The sequence below is a fragment of the Molothrus aeneus genome, chromosome 5 (assembly GCF_037042795.1).
Source record: "Molothrus aeneus isolate 106 chromosome 5, BPBGC_Maene_1.0, whole genome shotgun sequence".
Taxonomy (NCBI): domain Eukaryota; kingdom Metazoa; phylum Chordata; class Aves; order Passeriformes; family Icteridae; genus Molothrus; species Molothrus aeneus.
This window is the reverse complement of record NC_089650.1, coordinates 27,506,737-27,519,280: the sequence shown is the minus strand read 5'-3', so window position 1 is coordinate 27,519,280 and position 12,544 is coordinate 27,506,737. Positions and strand designations below refer to the sequence as shown.

The window sequence follows — 12,544 nt, the reverse complement described above, 5'->3', positions numbered from 1 at the left end:
GTATTTTGCAAGTAACCTACAGGCCTTCAAAAGCATTCCCTTCACCAAAGCAAAATGAGAATCTAGCACATTCACTGTTTATTCATTTAGGCACCAGTGGACCAAAGGGAAAATGAAGGTTTTATTGTCTTAGGGGGATGCACAAAAGCTATTGAGAGCAATTATTGCCTTTAAACATAACCATATGGGTATGTGCAATTAACCACAACTACACTGAGGGGAAAGGGGGAATAAACCAGCCAGCTTCTCCATAGCCAAAAATAGTTATTTATTAATAATTTAAGGTTTTACATTCTTATAATAAATTCCATCTTAAAACTTTTACACTGTAGATTAGACTCTCCCTTATTGGCAACCATGTGCAGGTTCACTGTGCGTACACACAGGTACAAATGCTCGCACATACTTCCAGTTTTATACAAAAAAAAAAAAAGACGCAAAATATTGCATTTGAGGTGAAGCTCCCTGAAGAATTTGTACAGAGGTAATGCACTGTTTAGCACATCTGAAAGTTTTAAAAAGTCATCAAAAATCTTTCGCATTCAAAGACAAACCTCCTCCCAGATGATCTATTTACAAAAGGTAAGGCAAAAAAATTAATTTAATTTAAATATATATATATATATATGTGTATATATATATATATATCATATGGAACCTACATCAAAAGCATGTGGAAAAAAAAAATCACCACAAGGAAAAGAAAGATATATGAAAGAAGAGACTCCCTCACAAAACCTGATCTGCAAACTTCTCACCATTGCCATTTCTCCCTCATGGAAAGCTTGCTTCAATGAAATTCAGCATGCTACAAATATATTCTTTGCAATTAAAACAAACAAAGAAACAAAGCAAATTTATGAAAAGAACAAAAACACAGGTGTCCCTTGGATTGATTTCTTGAGTACATGTGAATTAAGAAAAAAAAGCAAATAAATTTAAGGTTAAATATTTACATTGATCAAGTAAAATACTACCAAGCTCCTAGCAAACAAGTACTCCAAATACACTAAGCTGAAATCTCTTTCTTTGGCTCCTCTAAATTAAAACAAACAAACAATCAAAGATAACCAGTCTTCATTGAAGACAAAGATGTGTGTCACAGATCTGAGAGCAGAGGGCAGAAGGGACAGTTCCAGCCTCTAGAGAACACGTGCCCAGCCTGTCCAGCCTCACCCCTGCACACGGCAAGTCCTCGGACCCGGCTACTGCCCAAGCAGGGATGGACACACTGCCCACCTGCTGCCCGGGGGGCACCACGGTGCTGCCCCACGTCCCCTCCCTTTGCAAGAGCCGATTCCACACTGTGTAACCTTTCGTTGCCTGCACTGGCAGCTGCCTGTTAACAGCAGAGGCCAGAAAAAGAGAAAGCTGCATTTCTTTATCACTGCCAAAGAGAAACCATTGAGGAGTGATCCCATGAAATGGACAGGAGAAGGGAGGTGGTGGGAGCTCACGTGGACTGCAAGGAATCCACCTGGAAGACGTTCTGGTTGGAAGGGGTGGTGAAGTACAGCTGCTGGTTCGGCACTCGGTTGTCACAGGGGCTGCTCAGTCCCAGAGTCCGCTCAAAGTCCAGCAGCTGACCCATGAAGTTGAAGTTGGGTGAAATGTTGGACTTTTTCATCTTGACAATATCATAGGCATCATTCATGGACAAGTTCAGCTTCTGCATGAGGTAGGCCACCGTCACTGTGACCGAGCGGCTGATCCCTGCTAGGCAATGCACCAGGACGCCGCAGTTCTTCCCCCGTGCTTCATCTGTACAAAGAGGCAGAGAAAGACATGTAAGACAGAGGGTTGGTAACTGATCTCTCAACACAAATGAGGTTAGTATCAAGTAGGAAGAAAGTAGAGTTCTGGTCCCAGTGGCCAGCAGTGCAACTCAAGAGTTAACTTTAGCGGCTTAAAACCAGGACAAGAGAGGAATCCACTCCCCCTACTACCCAAGTCCAAGAGCTGAGAAAACTAAGAATGAGACAAAGGGAGCAGGACACGCTGCATGATACTGTTTTAAAAGCCAGGTTTAAAAGACAGGCTTTTTGCCTGGAGATTTGCCTTTAAATTCTTACAGTCCCCTTGCCCCAGCATGGAAATCCTGCAATATGTCACTGAAAGGCTTTATACAGATCAGCAGACTGCAAAGGTCTATTAAATTATTCTCCAACTGTTGTGCAGCTAACAATGGAGGTATTCAGGCATTTTAAAAGAATGAGGGAAGTCACAGGGGACAGCCCATTAGGAGGAACAGGATGTCAACATTGGTTGAAAATGGGTTCCTTTGTAATAGGAAATGCATTACAATGCCTGGAGATTAGTTTCTTTGTGGCTTCTAGCCCACATTTCTTCCTGCTAGGCTCAGATTACCTACATTCTCCCCTATTACCGGTATCATTCAACCGGATTACAGCACAGCTTCTCAACAGATAATGCAATGCCCACCCCACCGCACCCCGACGGGGCAATATGAGTCCTCCCCAAAACGAAGGAGAGTGCAGATTTTCACCAGAACTCCTTGGGCCCAAGGGTACAGATTTCCGTCTGAGGGCCGGCTGACCGAGGCACCGAGCCCGAGAGGTGTATCATTATTACCACGAGATTTAAATTAAACTCTGGCAATATATTTGCCAGGGACACCGCTTATTCATAACTTGCATTAAAAAGCTAAAGTTAGATTCCCAGATCGTTTCTTTTCATTATACTGCTCTTCAGTAACCTCAAGGAAAAAGGAAAAAAAACCCCAAATACCCAAAAGCAAACAACCCCAAAACCAACATCAACAAAGAAAACGATCGAATAAGCTATCGACCCCAGGTTCATTTGCCCCCCACCCACCAGGAAATGGTTTAAGAAGATCCCCCAACATGCGCAGAGCTCAGTCCCCAGCTCCAACACAAATGACTTAAGGAGGAATTCCACAGCCAGACAAATCAGGTATGCCTGTGCAGCCCTGCAAAGGTCGCTTACAATTCACCGGGACTTCTCAATAACCCCCCCAAGCAGTCCCCGACAGCCGCTCAACTTAAGCCAGCTTTAAAATCAGAGAACGGGGCATGCCCCAGAGACGGCCATAAATGCTGCTACCGCTTCTCGCCCGAAATTCACGAATTCTGCAAGATATAACGAATTCTGCCTCTTGACATGTAGATGTTAGCAAGTAACCGGGTCTTACCTATAAATGAGATGGCCTCAGGAAAGAACTGAGACAGATTTTGGCTCCAGTGGTCAGAGATCGGGATCTGTTTGTACTTGAATTCACCGGCGTTTTCGAAGAGATTAGGCAGGTTAGGAGTAACATTCAAGATGTATTTAATGCCGAACTCTTCTAAAACATCCAAATTAGTGGAGTCCTTGGCACAGCCTAAGTAGAGGTAGGGTAAAATCTCCACCGGAAAGGAAGGCTGGTTGTTGGAAAGAGGGCTGCCATCGGAGTCGGTGGCACTATTGGGGTCTCTGTCAATGTCAGATTCAATGTCGGATGATGAATCGGAGCTGATTCGGAGGCCTCCCAAGCCCAGGACTGGCAAAGGAGGAGAGCTGCTGCTACACGAACTGTCTAGGTTAGTTTCACAGTGCAAGGCGAACTCGGCCTGGAACTTGCTAAAACCACCTGGAGAGAAAAGCAAAGAGGAGAAAATGCAACCTGATATAAGATGGCATGTCGACTTACTTCCCTGGTACAGCCCTGCCTGCAAAGGAGCGTCTACTTTGCACCCTCTCGAGCTCCGGCAAAAAGAAGAAAAAACATGTCACACTCTCAACGCAGACAGACTAACTTAAAGGAAGGGTTAAGAAAATCGTCCGCTGCGGTGGAGGGCTCAGCACACTCAAGATTAAAGCTCTGTACCGCTTTGCCCTGCGGGGATCGCTGGAGAGGTATCTCAGCGGCAATTCCTTCTGCCAGGCTCATGCCGGAATACCCGTTAGCCCTGTCCTCCCCACGCTGCCATAGTGATTTCAGACATCAAGCTTTCTTTAAACAATGCGAGGATAAGGATAGGGGGACGGAGGGGGGGAGAGGTGTGGAGTAGGGGGAAAGCCCCCTTCCCAGGTCGGTGCTCTCCTGGAGCATCAATCCACTGCCCGGGAACGCTGCAGACCGCGTCGCCCCCTCCCTCTTACCCGGGCAGAGATCTCTCCCCCAACCCTTGGCGGCCCTTCTCACCTTCCAGATAAAATGCCTTGCAGCCTTCATCTTTGAGGCGCTTGAGGAGCAGCCCTAGCACGGACTCGCCGCCCGTGTTCTCGTTCCAGTCGCGGCTGTGCTCGTCGTACAGCACTACGGTGTCGGTGCCGCACCGGCGGGCGAAGCGCTCCCGGTCCTCCTCGCTGCTGGCGACGAGGGACCGCAGGGGCAGGTTGCCCTTCTGCAGCCGCCGCAGCATGATGCCGGGGATGGCCACATTGATGGCCGACTCGATGTGGGACGACTCGTACAACTCCTGCGGCCGACAGTCCATCAGCAGTAGCCGGTCGTTGCCCATCTCCAGCTGCTCGTTCAGCCACGCCACGGATTTACTAATCGCCATTTCCGACGCGAAAGGGACGGGTCTGAACGTATCTAGCATGAGGAAGGACGGGGGGAGCGGAGCGTACTCTGGAAGCGCCCCTCTCTCTCACAGAGGCATGCGGCTGGCTGGGCGGGCGGGCTGCACCCCTCTAACTCCGCACAACTTATCTCCCTCCGCCCCAGGAAAATGAATCACGCAGCTCCCCCCGCGCCGCTTCCCCCGCGCCGGGCGGCGGTGGAATCACGGGGAGGGAGAAGCAGCCCTGGCCCCGGCGTGTGTGTGAGCGTGAGAGCGTGTGTGTGTGTGTGTGTGTGTGTGTGCCTGCGTGCGCGCAGCCAGCCTGCCCTGTCTCCTCTTTTTTCTGTCAATGAATCCCTGAATGAACCTGCCTAATCGCCGCTGCAGCCCGAGCCCTTGGGCTTTTCCTCCGCTGCGAGTGAATGAAATCCAATTAACGCGCCGCCGAGCGGGGCTCCCCGGCTCAGCATGGAAGCGCTGCGGCGGTGGCGGCGGTGCCCCTTGCCTCGCGGTTCCCTCCTTGGCTGTGCCGTGCGGCGCTGCCCCTGGGCCGCCCGCAGCGCCCCTGGGCCGCGGCCCCGCGCAGCCGGCGTCTCCTCAATGGGCACCAGCGCGGCTCCGCTCAATGGATACATTCTCCGCCGCAGCCAATGGGGGCGCGCGGAAGGGGCTGTTGCCGCGGCGACGGGCCGGCTGGAACAGGTTGTGTTGATGAATCGTTAATGAGTTTGTCATTCACAAAAACGGAAAGGAATTTCCGCTCCGGATAAGCCGAGTGCAAACAAGCGGCAGCCGCGGCGCGGCGGGCGGGGGCGGCGGGGGCAGGTGAGGGGGCGCGGCCCGGCGCTCCCCGGCGCTCCCCCCTTCTCTCCGCCGGCACCAGCCGCGGGGCGGCCGTCGCTGCCGGCGGAACAAATGGCACTTTTTCTTTTCTCTCCCTCCCTTCTCCATATTTTCGCTCCCTAAGTCATACCCCGCGGGGGCCGGCCGTGTTCCCCCCAGTTCCCCCGAGCTGATCGTGGCCCGGCTTTTCATTAGGGCGTTCTGCGACTCCCATTTTTAGGGAGGCGGGTAGGCTCTGTCCTCGGTTGATCCCTACGGGGGTGAAGAGTAAACCCCGAGTTAATCTCTTCCTACGCGGCCCGGCTTTATTCGCTGCACGCAGCGCAGCCGGGGAGCCGGCCCCTCCGCAGGGACAAGCCCGCAGGCGCTCCTGCTGCAGCCCGGGCGGGCCACCCCGCAAACGTGAGCAGGGAAAGTGGCCCGGCCGGCTCCTCCAGGCAGCCTGTGACTGGACCGCTCTCGCCCGGCCGCGGCTGAGTCCGCCGCCAGCAAGGAGCCCGCAGCCACCCGCGGGGCTCGGAGGGCGCCGGGGCCGCCGCCAGCACGGCGGGGTGCGGTGCGGCCCCTCGCACCTGGCAGCGCCCGCGCTGGCCGCTCCGGCCGCCGCACCGGCTCCTCCTGCGGGTGGGGCCCCGCCGGCACCGTCCTGCGCTTCCCCCGGGCCGGCCGGGCGGAAGGGCGACGCGGCCCCGCCGCACCGGGAGGCCGAGGGGGGAAGGGCCGCGGTGCCCGTCGGAGCGGCGCCGGGGAGCAGGGGACGGAGGCGACCTGGGGCCGTGGGGTGGGGGCGCCGCGGGGCCGGAGGCTGAGCCGGGAGTGGTGGTTCCAAGGTGCGGGTTAGCATATGGGTAAGAGAAAAGCGAGAGGCGACAATAAATCAGGAGAAGCCTGGCCTAAATGCTAATCCTGCCACCAACATCTGCTTTGAAATAAAATTGTTCGGGAGAAGCTAATCTCTCTTCCACTACTACTGCCCTTCAGGGCTCACTGTTTTTAACCCCAGCTGAAGGAGGTTCTTTAGGTAGTGAGTGGCTGGAGAGTGTGACCCTGGGAACAGATAGTTGCATGGGCAGTCCTGTGTGTTCCACAAAGAAAATACCCGTGATGTTAATTAAGGTTGGCACATCAGTCGCTGCAGTTTCCAGCAAGGCTGACACCCAGATGGCATTAACGACGTCCTCCCCAGCAGGGATTTTGAGAGGATCCCTTCTTGCTGCCTTTTTCAGAGGCTTGAAAGTGGGACTGAAATATTACACAAACCTTGCCTCACCCCTTAGTAATGAGATTTCCTTGAACTGATATTCACCTCACTGGGCACATCACACACCATGTCCCAAGGCTCAGCAAGGGCAACTTGTCTACCTCACCTTGCCCACTATGGACCTGTCCTCTCCCGTTAAAGACTTTCCACCCTGTTCTTACCAGGTGCTTCATTTGCTGCTCTGATATGTTCAGAGTATAATGTTTAAATGTCCAGAGCAGTGGCAGAGCAAACTAGAAAGCAGAAGCCTTTGGTTTTATTTATTTAAGCATTTTTTGTGTGAGATACCTGCCTAGTAGTATAAAAACACTCTTACAATAAGTAATGATAGCATTTAAAGATATTTTTTACCATTAGTACTCTCAGTTTTGATGAAAATACTATGAATGCTCAAGGGTAAGTGTATGAAGGCATTAAGATGTTAGATGAAGCATACTCAGAGAGTTGTATTTCCGAAGTGGAGCTGGAGACAAACTTATAGTGGTGGTAGCCATAGCCTGCTCATTGCATGGCATCAGTCTGAGGGTTGCATTTGGTCATCTGGGACCCAGGCAGGAGATTTTGCACTGCAGCAGAGATAAATCAATGAAATAGAAACACCTCCCTCAGCACACACCAGCTGAAGACCTCTAAAGGAGAATGAGAGCTATGTGCCACCTTGTTCTTTTTCTGTTTGCATGCATGTATGCACTCCCTTTTCTCTTTCTGTCTGAACCACCCTGTCCTGTCAGTCACTGAGGGATGCTGGAGCAGATTCAGTTAACCATGCTACCATCTGATGCTTTGTCAGAGACCAGATGTACAACCCAAGCTTCACCAGGAGACCAATTATCCTTCAATTTCCAGAAGTTTTTGTAGTACCTGAGAGTGAGAAGAGCCTATTCCTGTCAGCCATGATCCCTTCATTCACCCAGCCTCTAGCAGTTAGGTTTTCAACTCTGAAATGTTTATTTTTGGATGGGGAGGGACATGTGTTTATTTATTTTTTTATTTTTGTTTTTGTTTTTTCACTTCCTTGTCTGTAAATAAGACTTCTTCAGTCCAGCTCAAAGCTTATTAGTAACAAATAGCCTATTTTGCTGGCTTTTAGGCCACTTTCCTCATTTGTAGCATGTGTGTTTAGACCACTTTCCTCATTTGTAGCACTTTCCTCATTTGTAGCATCTCCATGAATGCCTATGACCTGAGCTTCTCTTGGCCAGACATGTCAGACAAGAGCATTGCATGGATGACAATGATTAAAATTTTGTTTTGCTCAATTCTGTCATATCTCTCCCTGTAATAGAAGCCCTGGCCCTGAATTAGACAGACAGGCTATCTACATAGTGTAATGGGAGAGAGAAGTACCAAAAAGGCAGGTATCTATGACATTTTGAAACCAGGCCAACTGGGTCACTCTGAGACACTTCACAGTCTGGAATACTAAGGCAGGAATGTAGAGGCATCCTCAGAAGACAAGGAATTGATGAAGTTTCTTATTGCATTAGACATCAGGGATGAGAATTTTTTTTTTAATAGGTGCCTTCTTCCTCTAAAGATTTAGCTTCATGCTTCTCTTCTACTTAATTGAAGCAGAATTTTATGGAGTCTGTCTTTCTATGACAAGATGGGGCATAACATATATAGGAAAGGGTTTTCTGCTTCTTTGTTCACTCCTTTCCCATGTTGCATTAATCAATATTTACGAGAGCAGGGACTCCAGCCTTCATTGTCCACGTCCCACTGATGATCTGAATCCAAATAGCAGAGACACCTTCTGTATCTGCAGTGTTTAACTTCAGGCAAGCAAAGAACATTCTGGGACTGCCTGCTGGAGAAGGCCAAGGAGCATAACACATGCTGGCATCAGGATTTTGGTGAGATGCCAATTCAACTCAACTCTGGAAGTGCAAGAGCTTGGAAAATGTAGTCAAGACAGGTTTCTCCACTGGCAGGTCATACTTAGGTATGGATTTTGAGGATCATGACTATCAGCTTTGACTGAACCAGCAAATGACTGTGATTCAGCTAAAAAGTCATTCAGCCTTAGATACTGGAAGTTAGAGGTTCACATTTTAACCTACTTTTTCTCTCATTTACCACTTTCAGAAGGTCTTCAGAGAGGGCAAACTGCGCTCTCGAACTGCTCAGTTCCCTTTGCTGTCTCTAAATTGTGCCTGGTGGAACTTGTAATTGTTTTAGGTGGAACATAAAGGCCTGTACTTTTACATGCTTACCTTGCAATCTGATTTTCACCTTCAGGTTTATCTCTAAGTCCTTTATACAGCTCCTTTAGTTTCAGTAAAAGTGAAAAATCAATGTATGTCTGTGTTGGTTTCTGTGAATGATCTGTTTGAAAATAGAAATACACAAATCATCCCAGACCAAATTGTCTATAAAGTGGAGTACCATTGGTGTAAGAGTGGTTAGTGCAAGGTGTCTCAAAGAGAGAACAAAAGTGTCCTATAAAACATTTTATTTATGTAAAGCACAAACAATTTATGGAAATGACATTTAACTGGTTATTCAATGTCCAATTATTCACATCTAAAATAATCCCTGAAGTTAGAGAAATAAAACACTTGAATGACTCCATTTAGGAAATCCTTTTGACTCAAGTGCTTTCCTTGAAACAGCAAATAGGTGGATGACTTCAAGCACATATTTAATTGTGCCTTGTAATAAAGTAATGTAATTAGCAATTGCTTGGGAATGATGCTTTAAAATACTTAACAGCTACCACAGACATGCATTTTTTTAGGAGGACTCTTTGTGGTATAAACAAGGCTCCCTTCTGAATGCAGCTCGTGAGTTCTCCAAATTGTTCCTTAGGGTGTGCAAAGGTGAGCAGTTCTGTTTGACAGCAGATCACTGCTGGCTGTTGGATTCTCTTCTTAGAAGATAAAACTAAGCTTGTAGAGGGCAGTGCAAGGCACACATTTAGCAAGACTTGAAGTGTATTGGCCAAGCACAGAGGCAAGTGCTGTAATATTTTTTTATTCTTTTTTCCCTTCCCACCACATGCTGCCATTGCTAGTGACACTTTTGGTGGCACTGACCTGTGTATCACTTCACAGTGATTTACAGTCTTCTGGCAACAGAAACATAGCACAGGTGGGCAGCTGTCTAATAAACATGAAGAGAACAGAAGGCTAAGTGTCTGCACACTTTTTTATAATTACATGCTAATTTGATAGCTTTCAAATTAAAAATGGACTGTATAATAGTGGCAAAAACCAGAAGACTAAATTATAAAAGCAGACTAAATTATAATTTAGCAGACTAAATTATAAAAGTTGTACTGTGTGTGTGATTGCATGAAAATACAGATACGCCATTATATTTGGTGGCAGTGATTAATAAATTTGCTTGCTGGTTGGAATGTAGATTTATATGGTTCTGCTACCTTAGCTAAGGAATAGAGCAATTCCTATCTAAAACTCCTGATCCATGGTACAGAAATATCATCCTATTTGTATACAGACAGCAATGTGCTTATATTATTTCTTTGCCAATACCAAAGAGTTCAGTAGTGTCCAGACAGTGTTTTCATGTTGTTCAGGCTGGTGTTTCTCTCTGCTGTTGTCTGCTGCTCAGTGGCAGCCTGTATCACACTGTACTGGGCACATACATCACACCAGATGAGGCTGCTGAGGAAATGCTATAATCTCTTTAAAATGCTGCCCATTTAGATTGAAGGGCTAGCTAGGGACTAACATGTGGGCTTACCTGGGGAGGCATAGTGCTGTCACCAAAGTATGTTCCTTCAATAGCACTGTCCCATTTTCATCCTGTTCACTCATCCTACAAGGAAGCAAACCTGACAGCATCAAGGAAGCGTGGAAAGCAGCTCTCTCTTCCCAATGCTAAAGATTTCTTTTCTGTGTTTGCAAAATCCCCTGCTACCAAATCTCTCTGTTCTGACCATGGGAATAAACCCTGCCCCTGGGATGACTGAAGGCTTGTTCTAGACCATGAAAAGAGTAAACAAGGGCTGCGTTTGCACAGTGCAGGGTAAATCAGCTGTGCAGAGAGCAGAGCAGGGACAGCAAATTACGTAAGAAAAAGATTTTTATCCTGGGACAGGCATATTCAGGAAAAGAAATGCTATTCAGCTATCTTATATTTTGTTTCCAAAGAGAGGCAATTGGGAGTTCAACCAAGGTATGAACATTCAATTTCCGCTGTCTGTTTTCTATACGGCCACTGAAATGTGTCCCGGGGACCCTGTGGAGCTGAGCACACAGTTTGGCTCCAGGATGTCACAGGGGGAGACACATGGACAATTATGCATCCTGACACCTGCAAACTTCCATTTAGTACTTCTGCTTTACTCTTCACAGATGAAAAGTCCCTCATGGGGACTTCTCCTGGGCCAGGCAGGACCTGCACCAGGGCAGATACATACACTGTCAGAAGTAGGAGTTTCCTTATTACTGAGCCTGGAGCTTTCCCTTGTGACCTGCTGCTGTCAAAAAAGGCTGGTAAAAGCTTGTTGATGGGGAAGTACCAAACTGATGGCTAGACCCAGGCATTAAAATGTCCTACTCTGTTTAAAAAAAACAAAGGGCTCAAGTCACAGGCTGAATTTGAAGTGCCCATAGTGCTGTCTTCCAGGAGGTGGAATGTGATATAAGTCACACAAACATTTCTGGTTTAGTTTGCTACAATTTGCACATCCATTCCCCCAAAACAAACAAACAAACAACCAAACAAACAGACAAACCAGAATATAAAGTTGCCAAACTCCAGTGTCAGTCAGTCACTACAACTCCTACATCCCACAGATCAGATAGGTTATTTCATCTGGAAGCTTGAGAGACTTTAGTTGACAGGAGAGGGAAACAAGTAGAAGGAACTTTATGTAAATAGAACAAGTGGGGAAAGGGTAATGCCCTAAATGTGGAGGAGTATTAGAAATGTTTGGGGCAATGTTGGGTTGTTTACATTACTAGAAAAGTATATATTGAGGGAACAGAGTCCTTTTGAAAGGCATACATCTCAAGGGAAGCCATAAATGGGTGTGGTAGTTCTTTGGTTCAGTATTTAAGAGCTTTGCAGTATAAAATATACCTCAAAGGCTGGGTGTGTACAAGAGCAATCTCTGCAAATGTTGGCAAGACAGTTACTGTTGTCAAGTTTATTCTGGCTTTAGTATGCTTAGGTATTTATGAGGACTTAATAGCAGAAGTGTCACATCCAAATACCAGGTCATCACTGGGTATGTCAGAGCACAATGACAGGATGATTACAGTACTGTTCATGGTCACAGTTTTTGTCATTTATTTGGTACATTGGTGTCACCAACATACCACAAAGGTAAATTATATTAAAATACTGCTTTCTCTGAGTAATTTTGTAGCAGAACTGTAACGTATGAACAATTTTTTGTGAAGTTTCTGATTCTGGCTAAATTGTGTGCACAGATCTCTGTTCAAGGGCTTGCAAGACACTGTTGTAGGGACACCTACAGCCCTGTGCTCCCCAGTGGCACACTGGAACCTCCCTGTTCTTTCTTATAGTTTTTTTTTTTTTTCTGGTAATCATTGTATATATTGGTTGGTAATTGTCCTTTTGCTCCTAGTCCAAGTTTGCAGCAATCTGCTTCATTTCATGTGGCAGTCCCATCAGATCAGAGAAGTTAAGCACTTCTGGATCACAATAGAATTTGAATGGGAATAAGAAAAGTGCAGGAAGCAGCATTCAGTGGTTACCTGCTCCATTTTTAGTCTGCACCAGATTAGTGCTTTATCACAGGGTTATGATGAGCTGCATGGAGCCATGCATGCATGCACTTTTCTTCAGATAAGAAGGTTTATGGCTAGCTGTGAAAACTGGGTTCATAAAGGTGAATGTTACGCGGCAAGGAGGTTGAAACGAAGTGTGTTGTAGGTACAATTGCTTCTGTATCATGTTTCAACAAGGAGAATCC

At 47.2% G+C, this 12,544-nt stretch overlaps 1 protein-coding gene across 1 annotated transcript; it reads right to left on the bottom strand.

Annotated features, from left to right (window-relative positions):
• Positions 1-244: 244 nt before the first annotated feature.
• DUSP6 (dual specificity phosphatase 6) lies at positions 245-5,115 on the bottom strand. Its single transcript, XM_066549812.1, has 3 exons — positions 4,166-5,115; positions 3,173-3,610; positions 245-1,761 (listed from the first exon to the last, which is right to left on the bottom strand). Exons 1-3 carry the CDS (start codon positions 4,566-4,568, stop codon positions 1,454-1,456), a joined length of 1,149 nt encoding a protein of 382 aa, XP_066405909.1. The 5' UTR covers positions 4,569-5,115; the 3' UTR covers positions 245-1,453.
• Positions 5,116-12,544: the final 7,429 nt, after the last annotated feature.

What these genes read in the sequence shown, in the direction of transcription:
- DUSP6 (XM_066549812.1), bottom strand. Translation starts at nt 4,568, where the DNA reads ATGCTAGATACGTTCAGACCCGTCCCTTTCGCGTCGGAAATGGCGATT. An exon ending in CAAGGCATTTTATCTGGAAG is followed by an intron (nt 3,611 to 4,165) that starts GTGAGAAGGGCC and finishes TTTTCTCTCCAG; the next exon opens with GTGGTTTTAGCAAGTTCCAG. An exon ending in TGAGGCCATCTCATTTATAG is followed by an intron (nt 1,762 to 3,172) that starts GTAAGACCCGGT and finishes CTCTTTGTACAG; the next exon opens with ATGAAGCACGGGGGAAGAAC.